The 19,488-nt window shown below is 52.6% G+C and overlaps 1 protein-coding gene across 2 annotated transcripts in view; it reads right to left on the bottom strand.

Annotated features, from left to right (window-relative positions):
* Positions 1-18,822, bottom strand: part of STUM (stum, mechanosensory transduction mediator homolog) — a 54,425-nt gene extending 35,603 nt beyond the window's left edge. The window contains exon 1 of one of the 2 annotated variants that reach the window (XM_045983412.1): positions 18,445-18,822. In XM_045983412.1, coding sequence (XP_045839368.1) covers positions 18,445-18,646 — 202 coding nt within the window. In that variant the 5' untranslated portion in view covers positions 18,647-18,822. The remainder of the gene's footprint in view (positions 1-18,444) is intronic. The other variant, XM_045983411.1, reaches the window with a different exon arrangement.
* Positions 18,823-19,488: the final 666 nt, after the last annotated feature.

Genomic DNA, 19,488 nt, shown 5'->3' with positions numbered 1-19,488 from the left:
ATGTGAAACCTCTCCGTGAGCCATAGCAAATGTCTAGTCTTATTGATAAGAAATTTGGGACCACTAGGACCATCTAACTCTTCTTCTGATTACACCTGCTTTTTCTCAAATACTGGCCTTCTAGAGCACCAAACAATGCTTTCTTATTCGATGTCTTCTTGTCTTGCTTAAGAGTTAAAATTTTTTCACATTTTCATTTCCCATTGCAAACCTTCAGCATTTTAGCGGTATTGTGAATTAAAATGGATTTTTTTTTTTTTTTATGACTCTGGTTCAAAGGGAAAGAATCTCCAGGCTCTCCACTACCCCTCGGGCAGCTCCAAGGTCGGGTTCTCCAAGGCTTGGTGAGAGAGTGCAGGTCGCTCTGGCATGGGCTGGACCACTGATGGGCCACGCAGGTGCCCGTGACCCACCACCTGGCAGCTGGCCCCCTTCTCCCCAGACCAGGCCCCCTCCCCCAGAAGCCTCAGGTGTCAGGTGTGGTGATTAGGGGTCTAGGTCTCTGCCATGACTTGGATCCCTGAGATCAGACTTGCAGCATTTGAGGGAGGCAGCAATGGGATGCCTGCCAAATTCACCACCTACTTCCCCCCCCCAACACTGCGTATCAACCTCAGCCTTCAATGTGCAAAAAATCTCCACAAAAAAAAAAAAATCATGTTTATGGAAATTACATCACCATGGCAACTGTAAAGGTCTCACAAGTATTTTTAAAATAGCAAATTAACAAAACCCACTTATAAAAAATCTGAAATCTGTTCCTCTATGAGCATTAGTGAACATACAGATTCTAACCAACACAAAACGTGTCTTGTGGCTTCAGGGCCAGAAGTCAGGAGAAAGGGCTCTCGACCCCGGATTCGCTGGGGATGGAGGGTTGAACCTGTGAAAACTAAGTTTTATTTTTCTAGTGAGAGCTCACACTTTGGATTTATTCTGGAAAATGACACCAAGCTCTCCGGGTGCAGAAAAAAAATGTGGGTAAGAGACCTGCGCTGCTGAAATACTAATTTTTTACTTTCTATTTTCACATCCCTGATATTATTACCTTCCCCACTCCGCAAGACTATTCCATTTTTAACTCATAGGTTTTTAGCCATTGCATAAGGTTCTGCCACTGTGATTTAGCCCAGCTGAGTCTCTATTATAAAACCTGCTTCTCAGAAGTCTGCACACAAGTCACACAGGAGGGGGAAGAGAACCAGATTCAGAAGAACCCAACTCGAACCTCTCTGCTTTTGAAAAACGTAACTGGTGTGGCTAGCAAGCGGGCTCCTTGCAGGGAGACGGTGCGCTCATTTTTGGTGTCTTTTGTGAAGACTTAACACGTAACAGGTGTGTTTTGAGGACTCTCCATAACGAGGAATCACTGGGGGCCTTAGCAACCCGAACACTGGGGTTTCTTTCTGTGCAAAGAGGAAGAAAAAGCAAACCACGCAATGAGGGCTTCATTCTTTGCCAGGTCCCAGGCTCCGAAGGGGTGGGTGGGTAGCAGAAGGGAAGCGGGGAGAGGGGGCGAGAAGCAAAACGCTGGGTCTTAGGGAGCTGGATGTATGCTGGACAGAGGTGGTAATTGGCTTGCCGTGACTGCTGCTTATCTCAGGAAGGGAAAGAGGGGTAGCCGCGCCCGGTGCCAGCAGTGGCCAGATGGTCCCTCTTCCCAAATGATCATCACGCTGGAGACAGAGCCACGAGTATCCCTGATGGATGGGGAGCGAGTCCTCCAAGCTGGATGTCTGCAGACCGTGGGGAAGGGGGCGGGCAGAGTGGGTGGTGGTCCAGAGGGAAAGGCAAGAGAAGGGGGGTGCCCAGGCCGAGGAGGCGTGAGCACTCCCAGGACGGCGAACCTTCCAGAGCCTGGCTTCCCTGTGAGGCGAGGTCAGCCTGCAGCTTCATGAACCAAGCGCTGCGCCGTGGGTGATTGCGAGGCAAGAGCGTGAAAACGGTACAGGACGCATGGAAGAGGACCCCCCGCTGGGGGCCTGAGGAGTCCCACGCAGCCCCGGCCCCCAGCCCACTCGGGAACATGGCGTGTCACAAGCACGAGAGCCATTTGGAAGCTGGACGCCCACACTCCTCACCCTGCAGGAGGCTCTGGTTCCCTGTACTAGCTGTTCCAGAGCCTCCGGGAGGAAGACTGCACTAGAACCAACTTCTATAGGGAAATGGAGCGTGGGGGACAGTCATGGTGCCAAGCCTGTGAGTTGGGATCCCCCAGGCCCATAAGGGAGGGCTGACAATAACCAGCTCTGCACCCAGAGGGGTCCCGGCAGGAACTCGGCTTGACCCAGGCTCTTAACGAAGGGTCTGTTGCTTTGACAGAGGTCTAGGGGCGGGGGGCGGCATGGGGAGAGTGAAAGGCTCACTCCTCAGAGCCTAAAAGCATGACATCAGCCAGGGCCAGCTGGACAAGGGCCTGGAGCGGAGCCTCCATTCACCTCCTGACTTAAAGGTAGGGGGTGCCTACGGCCCTGGTCTTTGATAACCTCAACACAAGGAGGCAGGACTGGTAAGCACCCCTGCTTCACACAGGTACACACCGGGGCCCAGACAGGGACGGGAGCCCCATGAGCCCACGGCGGCCCACGAGGCAGAGCCAGAAGAGAAGCCGGGAGAGCGGCTCTCAGCCCAGCGAAGCCCACGCTCTCCTTCCAGGCTCATTATCAGTCGGCAGGTATGCTGGGACCCTGCTGTGCTCTCTGCACTGGACCAACAGTTGGGGAAGACACACAGAGAAGGTGTCATCCGAGAGAAAAGACCAACCCACAGGATGAACGGGAAAAGCGAAAATGAGAGCAGCAGGTAGACCAGATGATTCACAAGAACAGACACTTGGTTTCCAAGCACACTCCAGCCACTCTCCTCCAGTCGGGGTTAACGATCTTCAGACTTGTGTTAAGAATCACTACTGCTGCTGATGCCGATCCCCTGATGGCTGGGGGTGGGGTGTGGGGAACCGCAAGCAGAACATGAAACATGGAAACAGCACTGGGGAGACCCAGGTGCTCACCGCTGTCTTCCCCTGGTCTGCCTTCGAGGACCGCTCTGGTCAGTCTCCAAGCATGCCTGAGAATCCATACAGGGAGATCGAGAACACCCCTCCGCATCAGCTGCACGGGCTAGAGTGAGAGCTAGCAGGAAAGATAAGACATACAACAGTCCCATGCGAGAGAGGGCGCGAGCGATCGGGTCCCTGCCAAAGCCGTGGCTTTTCTCTGCTTTTCCTTCAGTTCACATCGATTCCCAAGCACTGAGGCCCCTCTTCTCAGGAGGTATCAGACTCGGAGTCCAACTCCGGGCAGTGAGACCAGGACTGACTGAACCTGGCCTCACCCAACCTGCGAGCCTCGGTGCATCCTCCACGGGCCCCTTTCTGAACCTCTAAAAACCCCAGTTCTGGGGGCCTAAGATGGTTATGGTTTTGGGTTTGTTTTTGGTTTTTTTCACCTCTGAATCAGGCCACAGAGTGATTTCTGGAAGGATTCCACTTGCATTTCAACCACAGGTCCCCCGGGAGCAGCCAAGGCCAGGGAGGGGCTCTCCCATGCTCTCCTGGAGTGACGGCATGACGTGCTCGCTGGCGGTTGGTTTGAGGTTGGTTTCTTTGAGGTCCACAAATGATTCTTGGACTCTAAAGGGAGAAGTCGAACAGGAATAACCAAGAAACAAGACTTCTCCAAAAGAGATCTGTACCACTGGGATCTGTTCCAGCTCCAGCTGCAACGTTGGATTCCTGGTCGACCCCAGAGGCAGGCTGCATGGGCGGCGGGTCTAGGCCCAACCAGACATGGCAAGGGAGGCTTGCTATGGGCTCACTGTATCTCCCAGGAGGGGCAGAAACTTATTTCCCGGTTAGACCTGAGCCTGCACTGATGGGCCAGAGGAACCGCTCATGTGCCCAAAGGGCTGCAGTAAACTTCTATGTGACCTTGGGGTTTAAGTGGTAGGAGTCCCGGGGAAAGTCTCTTCTGGGGGTCTGGGCCCTGCAGCCCCTGCACACCAATGCCACCTCATCACGACTCTGTCCCTGTGGCCCCCAATGGCCAGAGTTTGTGAGAACTAGCATAACTTCACTGATAAGAAAAAACTTACAGTTCTTTGGATTTAGCTGTAATCGCTACGTCTGAGACGTCTGAGTGTATCTGGCTTTTAACTATATAATTTTATAATTTTTGTTTTCAAATACTTCCACACTTGCAGAAAAGTTTTCACAAATAATACAGGAACTCCTGTCTACCTTTTATGCAGATTACCAATTCTTAATACTTTGCTACACGTGTCATTCTCTTTCTTCCCTATTATTTTTTTTAAAGATTTTATTTATTTATTTGACAGAGAGAGATCACAAGTAGGCAGACAGGCAGGCAGAGAGAGAGGGAGGAAAGCAGGCTCCCTGCTGGGCAGAGAGCCCGAAGTGGGGCTTGATCCCAGGACCCTGAGATCATGACCTGAGCCGAAGGCAGATGCTTAACGGACTGAGCCACCCAGGCGCCTCTCTTTCTTCCATATTATTATTTATTTTTTCTGAACCCTGTGTAAATAGGCTGTGTCCATCACGGCTCTCCACCTCTTAACACTTCGGTGTGTTTCTAGCAACAAAATTGTGTTTTTACCTATCCATAGCACCGTGACGGATTTCAGGAAATCATAACATGGATACGATATTTATCTAATCGACAGCCCATATTCCAATTTTGCCAACTGTCTCAACAATGTCTTTCTTGGGATTCTTTTTTCCTCCAGTATAGGAGCCAATCCAAGATTATGCTTTGCAATTTGGTTTTCAAGTTTGTGTAGTCTTCTTTTAATCTTTCGTGACAATGATGCTTTTCAAGGACACCGGCCAGGTACTTTGTGGACTGCTCCTCAGTCTGGCTCCTCTGGTTCCTCCCTCATAGACTTGGGCCATGCATCCTGGATTGGGATGCTGTGTTCCTCCCAGGAGATCCCACGCAATGTCCATCTGTCCTACCTCGGAGATGCCAACCTTTAAACTGCTTCACTGGGATTATCATTCACATCCCATAGCATTTACCCATTTAATAATGTGTGCAACCAAGTACAACCAGTTTCCGGACATTTTCGCCACCCCAGAAGAACCCCCCTAGACATCAGCAGTCCCTCCCTTGTGCTCCCAGCCACACTCCTCGGCCAAGCTGCTCTCCGCCTCTGTCCACATAAATGCAGTCGTGCGGTGCGGGGTCTTTCATGACCGGCTTCCCTCCTCTGGTGTAATGTTTTCAAGGTCCAGGCCATGTTATTCTGTTTACTCAGTCAGGATACTGCGTGATTTTTCCCTTTGCAAGTCACAAACCTTCTATGGAGGCACTTTAAGACCATGCAAATATCCTGCTCCCCATCAGAATTTCCCCCAGACTTAATGTGATGGCTATTCCATTTTGATCAAGAACCAGTCTTGATCAAAACGGTTTACTGGGATTGATCATCTCCACAGTCCCTGCCCCCCACAACTTCTCAGCCATTAGCTACACCACTTGAAGGGACGGGTGGTGGCCCGGCTCTTCTCAGCAAGCTCATGACTGTCCCAGTGAATTCCCCACAGAGCAGGTGCTCGTCCCAGCGAGGGGGCAGCCAACATCTTCTGCCCCACGTCCCTCCCTGGAGTGGCCGGGACCCCAAGAACTCCTCAGAGACAGCCCCCACCATCCCAGCTACAGTCCTGAGAACCCTGCCCCCCACTTCCCTCTGAGCTGGGAAGTCTGAAGAGTGACACGAAAGCCTGCATCCCTTGGGTTTGGGTTCACTAGGTTCAAGGAACAAGGACTCCACCTCTACAACCGGAAATCACTAAGTATTTAGCTTGGCTTGCATGCAACGGGGGTGCTAGGCACCCGGCGAGGCAGAGGGTAGGTCACGCACGGCCCCGACCCTCAAGCAAACAGTTCATGTAAGACTAAGACGACAGAGGGGCACCGGCCAGCTCAGTCAGAGGAGCGCGCGACTCTTGATCTCGGGGTTGTGAGTTTGAGCTCCACATGCAGTGTAGAGAGGACTTAAATAAATAAAACTTAAAATATATATATTCATAAAAGATTAAAACAACAGAAGACCCAGAATTTCCGGGGAGCAAGGGGAACGTCCTGAGTGGTCCGACGGTCCTGGAAGGGGGACTCACCTCACAGAGGGGTCAGGAGGCCATCCCTTGTGGGCTTTGACGGCCGGGCAGGTGCTACCCCCGATGGGGGGAGGCAGTCCCAGGCACAGGGACACCATGGGGGAGAGCAGGGAAAGTTCCCTGGGTCCCGAGGGCCCGGCGTAGAGTAGGAACTGGGCCTGTGGATAGCGGGGAGCTGCCGAAGGCTTCGCAGCAGAGCAAACAGTCAGAGCTGAGATGCGAGCAAAGCTGTCATCTGGGGACAAAGACCCTGTTGGCCCAGAAACGTTGAGCCCCGGCCACACTGACTGCCCTATGACCCGGGAGGGCCCGCGTCCATCGCATGGCTCCTGCAGCCAGGCCCGAGGGGGACACCTGTCACATGCACAGGCCCGGCCAGAGCCGGCCTGTCCCCATAGGGAGGGTGTCTCTGCACCTGGGAAAGCCCCCAGGGTTTGGCTTCTGTGCTGGTGCCTCGCTGTCTGTCTTCCTTCCTGGCTTCCAGATGCTTCTCACCTTCAGGAGCCTCCAGGCGGCCTGCATGCGTGCGTCCAGCCCACCCAGACACAGGCTCCTGCACCCCCGCCCCCAGGCACCAAGGCCAGAAGCTTCCTTGAAGGCACCTGTACTCACGTGTTCTTGTCACGGCACACGTCCCAGGATCTGCAAGAAGGTAGTCAGGAGTAAGACTGGAGGACGGGGCCGGGGGAGGCACAAAGGACGGTCAAAGCGCCAAAAACCACAGAACGGGACACATGCAAGTCCTGTTCACACCCGACAGCGAGGGCGGCCTACTGGTTGTGCGACGGCAGTGATGGGAAAGGCTGATGGGTCCCCAGGCCACGGTCCCTCCTCAGATCGCTGCAAGGCCCGCACACACATTTAATTCGACAAGTGGCAATTACAGCAAATAGGCACCCACGACAATTGGCATGGGTGGCAGGAGGGCCCTCTTGGGGAAAATGCGGAGACTGGAACTGCCCTGAAGCTCCCTGGCCCCGGGAGAGCTGGGCCATTTCCTTTGCGGAGTCTTGGGACAGGCTGTTCTCCACAAATACCACATTATTCCTGGCATAGGAGTTAGGCTTCCCAGTCAACAACGACCAAAGCCCATGGGGAGCTCGGCTCCCTCAGAGCGCCCAGGCCGGGCCTGCCCCACAGTCCAGCTTCCAGAACAGCCCTGGTCTCCTGTCAGCCCCTCCTGCCAAGAAAACAGCCTCTCCAATGAATTTCAATAAATGCCCAGTATATCCCTATGTTCTGCCATTTGAGTAAGAAAATATGGTCCCCACACCTTCATCTTAGCGTCCCCTTAGAAACTCCGTTCCCAGTAAGTTCGGCTCAGCCTGGGGCACGGAGTCCCCGCACCCCATTCTCTCAGGAAGCTCCCACACTATAGGCCCAATGCACAGGCCTGGCCCCAGTGGTAGGGTCTCAAGGATCTGCGCCACCCACATGGGCCTCGGGAGGTAAAGGTAAAGCCTGGGAGAGCATTTGTGTGTGCAACACACCTACACACACACGCACACACATGCACACACTCCTCACTGGTCCCTGCTCGCACCGCCTCTAGCCCAGCAGTGAGGGGGGCTTCGGGCCCTGGGTTTGGGAGGCACCCCCAGCATGTAGGACGTGTGAGCCAGATCTCGGCTCTGAGGGACCAGGAAGTGCTTCCGGGGCTCCTGCCCACCCTGCGGGGGGGGGCACTGAGAGAACACCCCTAGAAACGACCTTGGGAACAAAGAACATTCGGCCGATGCTAACTAGTGGTTAAGAGAACACAATGACCTTGTGAGGTGGCCAAGCACGAGTCCTTAGCTCCCATCCGAGACACAGAGGCTCAGATAGGTGAGGGGACCTGCTCAGAGTTCTGTGCTCTTGAGAACCAGAGCCAACTCGGAGACTGCCCGCAGCTTCCATGACACTTGGGGCTTCACCCACTGCTGGAAATGTTACTCCGTTCCCTGCCGTCCAGGTCGTTCTGTCCAGCCCATTGCTCACTTCCCAGCCAGCCAGTTCTGGTGGAAAGCATTCCCTCACCACTGTGACCACATGAGGGGGGCCCTTCCTCCACACTCACACACCCATTTACTACAGCGCACCCTCTGTCAGCCGGTCAGCCCTGCCAGAGGCGCTCGGAAGTCACTCTCCTTGGCTCAGCGCTCGGTGACACTCACTGGAAACGCGGACTTCCCTAGTAGCACCCGCTGGCTGACCACTTCCAGCAGCTTGATCCTTTGCAAAACATCTCAGAGCAAACAGGGATGCTGCTGTTGTTACTGAACGTGACCCGGTCACCCCTGGCCCAAGCCACGGCAGGACACATCCCACGGGAGACGTACGAGCAGGTGTCACTCGGCTTCTGAGAGTGGCAACGTGCTGACCCCGTTGCCACCCCTGACACGGCGCCCTGTGGACACTGATTATTAATGATCCTGCAGGAACCCCACTGCCTCAGGCATCTCCCAGCACGTCACCGTTGTGAGAACACGTCCGTACTTGCATTAGACCATCAGAGCCCTACGGGAAGGAGGTTCACTGAAGACAACGCCGGTTCCATTTTTCCAATTACAAAAGTAATACTCTTTGTGTTCGTTTTAGAAAATTCGGGAAATGCGTAAAAGCATAAAGAAGAAAATAGCCCCCAGGCGCTCCCCACCTGTAAACATCCCAGGGTCCCCTGGATTTATCTACCCCTCTGTCTTCTATCTTGTACATGCTTGATTTTAAGATTGCACTGATCAGGGGCGCCGGGGTGGCTCAGTAGGTTAAGCCTCTGCCTTCAGCCCAGGTCGTGTTCTCAGGGTCCTGGGATGGAGCCATCTGGGCTCTCTGCTCCGCAGGGAGCCTGCTTCCTCCTCTCTCTCTGCCTGCCTCTCTGCCTGTTTGTGATCTCTCTCTCTGTCAAATAAATACATAAAATCTTTATTAAAGTAATAATAATAATAATTTAAAAATAAATTTTTAAAGAGATTGCACTGATCAGGAAACACACCATGAATGCAGCGACAGCTTCTTAGGAAAGAAAGTAAAAAAAGAAAGAAACCATTTCTCTTGATAGCAGTTTCACATTCAGAAACATCCACACCTGGGGGAAAGAGGTGCCCTAGAATCCAGAAAATGCAAAAGATGTGAAATCCTACAGACCACACAATTTCAAACTATGTTTTTCTCATTTCCTCCTACATCTTGCTGTTCCTTATCAGAAAGTCTTTGTAAACACCATTTCAATGGGTGAATAACATTCTACCATCCTTCTACTGTTGTCATCTGGGTTTGTTTATAATACCGTTTTTATAGTCATCTCTATGCCTCACGTGGGGCTCGAACTCATGACCCCGAGATGGAGAGTCGCCCGCTCTGCCCACTGAGCCAGCCAGGCGCCCAGGTTTGTTTATAATTTTCAATGTTATAAATAAGTCTCCGTGGCATATCTTTATGCCTAACTTTCTGTGCCTGTTTTTGACTGTTTTCTTAGGATGAGTTCCTGCAAGTGGAATTACTGACTTAAAGGGTATGAACATTTGAAGACTCTTGATACGTAAAGTATCAAGCCAAACTGGTTTCCAGAAAAGATGTCCCAATTTACATTCCTATCAGTGACACATAAAAGCCCCTTCTCTTTCCGTGGCATTGATTCTTATCCCAGCCCTCCTCCCACAAAAAAACAAGTAATACACAGTTTTTAAAAAATCAAATAGGGGGGCGCCTGGGTGGCTCAGTGGATTGAGCCGCTGCCTTCAGCTCGGGTCATGATCTCAGGGTCCTGGGATCGAGCCCCGCGTCGGGCTCTCTGCTCCGCAGGGAGCCTGCTTCCTCCTCTCTCTCTGCCTGCCTCTCTGCCTACTTGTGATCTCTCTCTCTGTCAAATAAATAAATAAAATCTTAAAAAAAATAAAAATAAAAATAAATTAAAAATCAAATAGGGGAAAAAGGGCTTTTAGGGGAAAGCAACAGTTCCCTATACTCAGAGCTCTCCCTGCCGAGTCCAGCTTTCCCGAAGGCAAGCACTTCTATTTATGGAACCCCCGTCATGAACGAGGCTCTGTTCTAGGGTGCAGAGATACAGCGATGAACAAACAGACCCAAACCAGCCAAACAAACAAAAAACAGACAATAGAGAAAATTAGTTAAATATACACTATGTTTGACAGCGACAGTGCTCTCGAGGAAAAGGAAGTAGGGAAAGGTAGGGCGTGTGGGGGGAGGAGGAGTGGGGAGGAAGGGGAGAGCTGCCGTCTTAAGTAAGATCATCTAGGAAGGTGTCTGGACTGAACTGCGTCCCCTCAAAACCACAGACTGAAATCCTCACCCCCAGCTCTAAAGACTGTGACTGTATTTGGAGATAAGATCTTTTTTTTTTTTTTTTTAAGATTCTTTTATTTATTTGGGTGGGGAGGGCAGAGGGAGAGAACCTCAAGCAGACTCCCTCCTGAGCAGAGAGCCCGACATGAGGCTTGATCTCATGACCCCGAGATAATGACCTGAGTGGAAGAAACCAAGAGTCAAATACCCAACCAGCTGAGTCTCTGGGTGGGCCTGGAGATTCGACCTTTAAAAAGGTGATTAAGTTAAAATGAGGTCTTTGGGTGGACCCTAACCCAGGACGAATTGTGTCCTTAAAAGAAGGGGAAATTAGGACACAGACATGTGCACGCACAGAGTGAAGACAGGGAGAGGACAGCCATCTATAAGCCAGGCAGAGAGGCCTCAGGAGAAGCCAGTCCAGTCTACAGAAGCATGAAGATAAATTCCCGTTGCTTAAGCCATTCTGTCTGCGGTGCACGTTAAGAGGGACCCAGCACCCACAAAACAGCCGTGTGGGCTTTCTTGACACAAAAAACGCCGTGACACCGCGGCATTGTAGCAGGTCCTGAATGTGTGAGCCACATAGATATCTGTGGGACAAGTCCGCCAGGCAGAAGGAACAGGTGCGAAGGTGGCTCTTAAAATGGGGGCATCTGGGTGGCTCAATTGGTTAAGTGTCTGCCTTCGGCTTGGGTCATGATCCTGGGGTCCCGGGATCAAGTCCCACATCAGGATCCATGCTCGATGGGGAGTCGGCTTCTCCCTCCCCCTCTGCCTCTCCCCACCTCTCGTGTGTGTTCTCTCTCTCTGCTCTCTCTTTCTTCCTTAAGTAAACAAATAAAATCTTAAAAAATAAACAAATAAAATAAAATATCCGAGGAATGGCAAAGAGGCCAATGGGGCTGGAACAGAGTGAGCAAGAGGGAGAGCAGCGGGAGGTGAATCCGAAGGACGGTGGACAGAGGACGCTCTGGAGCTGCGGGCCCTGGTACGGGGCTGGTCCAAACTGAGATGTGCTGTAAGACTTTGAACACATGGTATGTAAAAAAGAAATATTAAACATGTCCTTAACAATTGTGATTGACATGCATTGGATGATAAATTTATTGGGGATATTGAGTTAAATAAAATATACTAGGTAAAGTTAATTTCACCTGTTCCTTTTAGAGTTTTATGATATAGGTACCAGAAAATTTTAGCTTGTACCTGTGGCTCATGTTACCTTTCTTTGGGAAAGTTCTGGCCCAGGCCCTTGTGGGTTATGATAAAACCTTGAGCTTTGGCTCTGGGTGAAGCAGAGCTGAGCCGTTGGAGGGTTTCCAGTTCAAAAAATGACCAGATCTGACTCACTCGTGATTTCAAAGGATAGCCCTGGTGGCCATGTTGAAGAGAGACCACTAGGAACATCAATAAAGGTGAGCAGACCAGTTACGAGGCCATGGCAACCATTCAGGAGAAGATGGGGCTTGGACCAGCAAGGCAGAAGCAGTGTGGTAAGAAGTGGTCAGACACTGAATAGATTTTGAAAGCAGAGCCAAGAGCGTTTCCTGACAGATTGGGCGTGGGGTGTGAGAAAAAGAGGAGTCAAGGATGAGTCCGGGTTTATGCCTGAGCTCCTGGATGGATGCCATTTGCTGCAAGGGGCGGGGGGAAAGAAGGGAGAAGCAGGTCTGGGGAAGAACAGCAGGAGCTTGGTTTTAGATGACTTAGTGTCGGATGCCTTGTGGCTTCCAATTGGAGATGTGGGGAAGTCAGTTGGATATAAGACTCTGGAGTCCAGGGGGAGGTCCGAGTTGGAGATCTGGCTTTGGGAGTGGTCATTCTAAAGATGCAACTAAAAGCCAGGAGACACTATCAAAGGAGCCGGCGTAGGCGGGAAGAAGAGCAAGGTCAAAGAGAAGGCCAAGATTGAGAGCCCCAAGTGCCCCAGGGATCCCCAAGTTTGGAGGCTGCCAAGATGAGCAAGGGAGACGGAGAAGGAGCTGTGAGGTACAGAGAAAACCAAGAGAGGGAAGTGTTCCAGAAGCCAGAGGAAGAGAGTGTTTCAAGGAGGGCGTGGGGACTGTGTCTGGCGCTACAGAGTGCTCCAGGAGAAGGAGATAGAGACCTGGCCACGGAATTTAGCAACCCAGAGGAGCTTGGGATCCTGCAAAGTACAATTCAGGTGAGTGACGGACCACGGACGCAAAATGACCACAATGGGTTCAAGAGAAAGTGAGAGGAGCGGGATTGGTGGCAGCCAATCCAGGAATTCCTGCAGGGAACTGTACTGTAGGGGGAGCAGGGAAAGAGCAGTGGTGGGAGGGGGTGGAAGATCAGAACAGGCTATTTTTAAAAGGGTGGGGGGGACAATGTCAGCACGGACGTACACTGCTGGGACTGAACCAGTTGGCAAAGAAACAACGGTGATGTCAGAAAGAGTGGGAATTCTTCTGATGTTTTTCAACCTCCGGAGTATACTTATATTGCTTTTTCATGTTTTATCAACATTAGGCATTGACTTTCTGCTATGGTATATAAGATTAGCTGACTGACATCAGCCCTCAACTTCCCGCTGCTCTTGTTCCAATATTCTCCCAGTATGTCATCGTCCCACGATTGTCCCACTGTCCCAACATAGCCCTATTTCGGTTCATCCACTGATCACCCTGGTACCCTTTATTTCTCAGTCTACCAACTACTGACAGCATCTCTTGACACCGCCCCCCACTTTATACAGGGAGAGTAGTCACACCTCTACCCTATCCTCTCTGCGTCAGTCAGCTTTGTAGGGCGCCCTAGGGTGGTAACGATGCCAGCTGCTGCAAGATCTTGGCAACTCACGCTTATTTCTTATTCCTATGATGTGCTGTGCCCTGTTTCTGATGCCCTTTTGATTCTGGGAAGCAGCCTGAAGAGCGGCCCCCCTCTGAGACCTGCCACTCTCATGAGAGCATGAGAAGACCAACGCCAGAACCTCACAAGGCCCCTTAAAGTGTCTGCTCCGTCATGGCCTAGGTCACTGCCACTCACATCCAACTGGCCAAAGCAAGTCACGTGGCCAAGCCTGTTATCAGTGCGCAGGGAAGGAAGGATCTCCATTCCCCAAGAAGGATGGCAAGCCACATAGCGTCAGGCATGGACGTGCCATCCTCTTTTCAGGGAGGACAGTGAATAATAGAGAATAATAAGCTATCACAATCTACCTGCCAACTTCTACGAGCTATAGTTTTCCTTTTATGTTGTCAAGATGGAAAAACTTTACATCTTCCTTTATAGCTATTATTAAGCAGTCTTCAGCGCCTTGTCTGTGGTTACTTTTAAAAGCTGAAAACCACTGAGCAGCATTTATGTTATTATGACTAAGCAAATATTCTTTGCTGCGGAGTCGAAGAGGTGCTAAGAGCCCATACTGTGCACCACATTCCAATGACACAGACTCTCTGCGCCTCAAAGAGCCTTTTTTATATTCCAGCATTTGCTCCATATCAGGCCACATTTTGATCTGCTTCATATTTGAGCTATGCCTTCCCTGAAAAATTTTTGGTCTCCCTGAAATTGCTCATTACCTCCCTTTTTTTTATTGTTGGTGGAAGAAACATATGTTTTCTACACCATATCCCCAATACCTTCCAAATCCTTTCTCATTCCATTTATTGTTTGGAATATTTTTATTCTTCTTTTTTGAAGTCTGTTGACCTTCTGATCTAATTGAGCCTTTTGTCTCTGCTGTTGTTCCTAATTGCCTTCCTTTTTTTTTTTTTTAAATCAAAGGTTTAATTTCTGGCATAATACTCAGCTCTATGGAATGTTCCCTTCTCACACCATTCTCAGAAAAGTCTTTCCTGGGGCCTTCGTCTTCCCACTCTAAAGAAGACTGACTGCTCTTAGGCCTGCTGAATGATTTTATTCTTGATTTTCATGGCTGCCCTGAATTGGATCCCTTGTTTCCTGGATCTCGTATCTTCTCTCTTAGTTTACTCTCTGGTTTTACTGAAATGCATACTTAAATAACTTCCTTAAAAAGGTTGAATAGGATGTAAATTTCCTTGGTCCTTGCACACTCGGGAGCACCGCACTTACGTATAAAATAAAGGCATTGGACCAGATGATCTCCAATGCCTATTCCAGGAGTATAATTCTGGTCAATGTTCATTCACATATACTATACTATATCAAGGAGAAATTTAAAATGGTTGCTGTTTTCAAGGAACTTACATTTACAGAGGCAAAAAATAAACTCTTGAAACAATAAAAAAAAAAGTCAGCAATAGATGCCACAAGATAGGGCAATAATCATCAGCAGTTTGAGCCTCGGGGCTAGAGGAAAGACAGCAACTGAGCCATCCCATGATGCTTTTGCTATGGAAGCAAGACTTTAGTTGGGTGTCAAAGGGTAGGCAGTATATTAGAGATAGACTAAATATTTATAAATATCCAACAGTCGATTTACGGCTAACATTATTCTGCAGGAATGGGTAACGGTCAAGGGAAGCTCTCCCCCCATCACTTCCCTGTCGCCATCTGAGTCACCAACATTTTCATTGCACCAAGTCAATCAATAAAGATAAAATTTTTAAGAATGAAAGTATAATTTTGTCTGTAACCCAACAGACAAACTTTGCAGCCATTCTGGGGCATAACAATTAACTTTCATCACATATGTGAAGAATTGTGTATAAACTTATAAAAGCCCTGTTTTTTGGACTGTGAAGTTACTGACCATGGTCTGTATCAACAGTGTGTCACTGAGTGAGACGACGTGGAGGGCCACACTATTCACCACCACCCGTGCTTTTAAAGATTTATTTGCTGATTTGTTTGAAAGAGAGTATATGTACACTGTGCACACGGGCAGGGGGAGGGATAAAGGGAGAGGGAGAGAGAAGCCCATCTCAAGACCCTGAGATCATGACCTGAGTCCAGGAAACCAAGAGTCGAATGCTTAACCAACTGAGCCACCCAGGCACCCCAACTGTCGTCCGTTTTTAAAGTCTCTTTTGTATTGTTCCAATGAGGAGTCAGAGTGACCATAAATGAGAAATCCCAGGAGAGGAAACATCCTCAACAGAGTGACAGTACTGTCTGTCACTTACATCGACAAGTCCCCAGGGATTGTAAGAACTGGGCTTCTCACGCTAGATGACCCTGAGACACCTGTCAGAGGAAACACACGCCTGCCTCCAGCCGCCCCCCACCCCATCCACTCTGTCCCATTTGATTTGCAGATGTGGAAAAGACTTGCAGAGGAGCAAGTTTCCAGAAAAAAGAACCGATCTTGGGGCCAAAAGTCTGACCCGTTTTTCGAAGAGAGGGAGTAAAGTGAGGATAGCAAGGGCTTGGGGCCCTGCGACTGACTCCCTGGGCAGGGTCTCACCTACTCCGACACCTCTGGGAGGCTTTCTCTGGACCTCACGTCCCTCTAGGAAGAAGTAACTGTGCTCAAACACTCTGTTCTTGCTGCCTTGACAGCTTTTATCAAATCCAAACAAAGTTTGCCTCCATGTTCCCAATCGTCTCTGACACCTGGACCGACTTACTCATCCTCACGCCCCGGCGCCTGGTAGGTAGTGGTTGCTCTGTGCTGGTTGAATGAATGAGAGCACATGTATTGAAAAAAAGCTGCATTTCATCAAAGGGCAAAGCCTGACATCAATATTCAGTTTTCATGGGAGCTTCAGATAAGCCACAAGGACCTGGCAGAGCCTGACAGACGGGATCTAGGCCAAGAAGATGATTTCCAGGTACTGAGACCACTCATACCGCTCATGGAGAACAAATAAAACAAAAAACCAACAACAACAACAACAACAAAAACCAACAAAACAAAACACACCTGCAAGTTTTGCCTGGCCTGCATTGTCACCCTGGGCTCCACTGCAGAGAGATCCACAAGGACTCAAAGCCAAGGTCCAGGAGAGCGACCAGCACACCCAGTGGTGGGAGGCAGTGCTCAGCCCGGCAGAAGGGCCAGGGACAAGAGGAACCCACCCTCCCTGGAGCACTGCCTCTTCGCCCAACTGCTGAGCTTTCTAGCATTTCATTCCGTCCCCTCCACAGCCCAGAGTGACAGGCATCCTTGACTTACAGGTGAGAAACACCACCCAGGATCAGGAGTCCCTCCCTGGGAGTACAGAATGGAGGTGGGGGGGCTGTGTGCCTGCCAACCAGACAATGACAAGCAAAATAAAACGAAAAAAAAAAATGCCTGGATTCGGTCCTTGAAAATTCAGAAAACTGTACACCCTTGGCTCACCTGTTTTACTACTTTTGCATTTGCTAATTTACCCTTTATTTTCTCCTGGCTTCTCAGAAAGGTTTCCTAGAAAAATCCCATAGGATTCTGATCTAACAAAGAGAGGTGCAAAGAGGGAAGAAAGAGCTGGATGTCGGGGGCAGGGGCATAACCCAAGGAGGAGAGGGCTGGGAAAGCCAGTACAGCGTGGAGGTGGGCAGCTAGTTGTTGCCTCCTGCATAGGTCTGCCGTGGGGGGTATCCCCTCACCCAGCAACTTGGGGCGACCCCTCCCAAATGGGAACGCAATGCATCTGATTCTACAAAAGACCATTCAAGGTGCCTTTTACTTCGCTTTTTTAAAAAACCGATATGAAGACCCATCCCCGACCTTGATCTTCAGGTCCCCAGAGAGACTAGGCGGGGCGTTCGTACTCCAGCAGGTGGGAATTTCTGACGCAAACTAACAACAGCTAGCTGTCCCCGCGGCGTCTAATTGTGAGGACAGCCGGCCTGGTGACACGGCCCCGGGGTGGGGGAGGGGGCGGAGGGGGCAGGCTGCTGGACTCGCCGCCAGAGGGGAGCACGGCTGCCGCCCACCTAACTTCCGGCTCAGACAGATCTGCAGGCCCGGCCCCCGCAGCCGCCCAGGGCACAAGCAGAAGCAAGCACCGAAGGAAAGTGAACGCGTCCCGCGTGGATGGGCGTGACCTTCGCTACCCCGGCCACGCAGCGCCCCAGGGAGCCGGCTAAGCGCGAGGCCGTGAGAAAGGCCATAGTAAATCAGCAAACGGCTTCCAGCTGACCTCTGTTCTCGAGAACCTGGAGCCAGGCGCTGGCAACTGGCTGGCGCGGGGGCAGGCTCTCTCCTGGGGAGGGCACAGAGGTGGCTACCGCTCTAGTCCCGCACGCACTTGGGGTGCGGGGGGGCCTCCCGGCAAGAACAGCGGGTGCCAAGCAAGCAAGCAAGCCGGGAGTTGGGGGAGGGCGCGCAGACAGAGATTTGGGGCTGGGTCAGGAGAGGGAGGATCAGGGAAACTTCTCTCTGCAACCTTGGGCACCCCTGCCTCTGTAATGGGACTCTTAAAATTTGGGACACTGGAAGCAACAGGGCCCCCTCCGGGCAGCCAGAGTCCCACACAGAATTACATCGGCGCGCTCCCCACTTTCTTGAGAACCGAAGGGAGCTATGGGGTCACCTCTGGCCGAGAGCGGTCCAAACCCAGAGGCATTCAAACTGAGGAGACCGTCCCCCCTCCCCCGTGTGCTGGCGGAATCGCGGACACCCCGGAAGGAGGCGGAGGACACTCGCCCCCGCACGGTCCGCACCCCGCGAAGGCAGGCGGGCTCGCGGGGTGTCTCCGAAGCCCGGCTGGTGCCCCTCTTCCCGAGCTCGGCGGACCTCTCTAACGCCCGGGAGCTCCGCGCCGCCGCGCTCCCCTGGCTGGGCCCCCAGCCCCTAGAAGAAAGGGGCTCCTGGGAGGGCGCGCGAGGGGCAGGATTCCGGGGCGTCTGGAGCGGAGCCTCGCGGGGGCCGGTGGAGCCGCCCGCTGGCCCCGGGGTCCCCGGCAAAGTTCCGGCTCTTGGGGCCGGACCACCGCGCTCACAGGTGGGAGGAGATGAAGGGCGGGTCAGGGAGCCCCGAGCAGCGCCTCCCCCCGGGCGCCCACTCCGCACGCCTCGGCCACACGCCTGGGGGCGCTGGGAGCGCGGGCCGCGGCGCGCGCGGGCGCCACCCGAGGGCGTCCCCCGTGCCCTCCGCGGCGGGGCCCCGGGGCGCAGGGGTCGCGAGCGCCGCCGCGTCTTACCCAATCCCGGCACGAAGGTGTTGAGGAAGAGGCAGATGACGGCCACCGGGAAGGGCATGTAGGGGATGGCGGCGCGCAGGGGGCCCTTCTTCTCGCGGACCTGCACCACCACCCCGCTGGACGAGGACGCGGCGCGGGGGTCCGCCGCAGCCACCGCCGCCGCCGCCGCCGCCGTCTCGGCGTCTTTGTGCGAGGGCTCCATGGCCGGGCGCGCACAGGGGCGGGTGGCGGCGGCTCTGTGCCCCGAGCTCCGGGCCGAGCTCAGGCGGCCAGCGAGCTCCGGCGCCGCGCGGCTAGCCGAGAACCCCGCACTCCCGCGTCCCCACGCGCCCGGCCCTCTGCCGCGCGCTGCGCCGCGCCCACACCCCGGCGCGGGGTGCAGGGGGCGGCGCGACACTCGGCGACAGCGCTCCGATGCCCCTCCCCGCCGGGCCCCTTCCCCGCCCTTCTCCCCGCCTCCCCCCCTACAAAATGTCACTTACCGATCCCAGCGGAGGCAGGAAAAGTAAAAGAGGAACGCAGAGGGAGCCCGTGCGGTGCAGGTCCTGGGAGGGATGGACGCAGCTCGCCCCCGGGAACAGGTGAGCCGGGCGCGAGTCTCTGCCCGGGGCACCGCGAACGGGGCTGGTGTGCTCGGCGGGCCCTGTCGCGAAAGCCACACAGCGCCGGGCAGAGGGAGGCCAGGGGCGCACAGCGCCTGGTGCCTAGTAGGCCTTCGACTCATTCCGATCTAAATGGATTTCGTTCCAGTCGATAATAGAGCTGAAAGCAGGAGACGCGGCTTTTCAGACAGGGTCACGACTGGTTAAGATGGGACCGTCCCCTATACAGAGAGAGAGAGAGAGAAAGGCGGAAGGCGGTTAGAAATGCGGGATGTTGGGAACCAAGCCTTGAACTGTCCTGGAGGAAAACCTGGCCTTTTGTGTGCTCGACGTGGTGATTCAAAAGCCAGCGGGGACACAGCGCCGTCTGGTGTTGACAATATGACAGTTTGTAGAAGCGAGAGGGTTCATCCGCGGCAGGAGGCCCTGTACTGAATTAGGG

Source organism: Meles meles, chromosome 17 (genome assembly GCF_922984935.1).
Source record: "Meles meles chromosome 17, mMelMel3.1 paternal haplotype, whole genome shotgun sequence".
Lineage (NCBI taxonomy): Eukaryota > Metazoa > Chordata > Mammalia > Carnivora > Mustelidae > Meles > Meles meles.
Note: the sequence above shows the minus strand (reverse complement) of the source record. Positions and strands in the feature narration are given on the sequence as shown.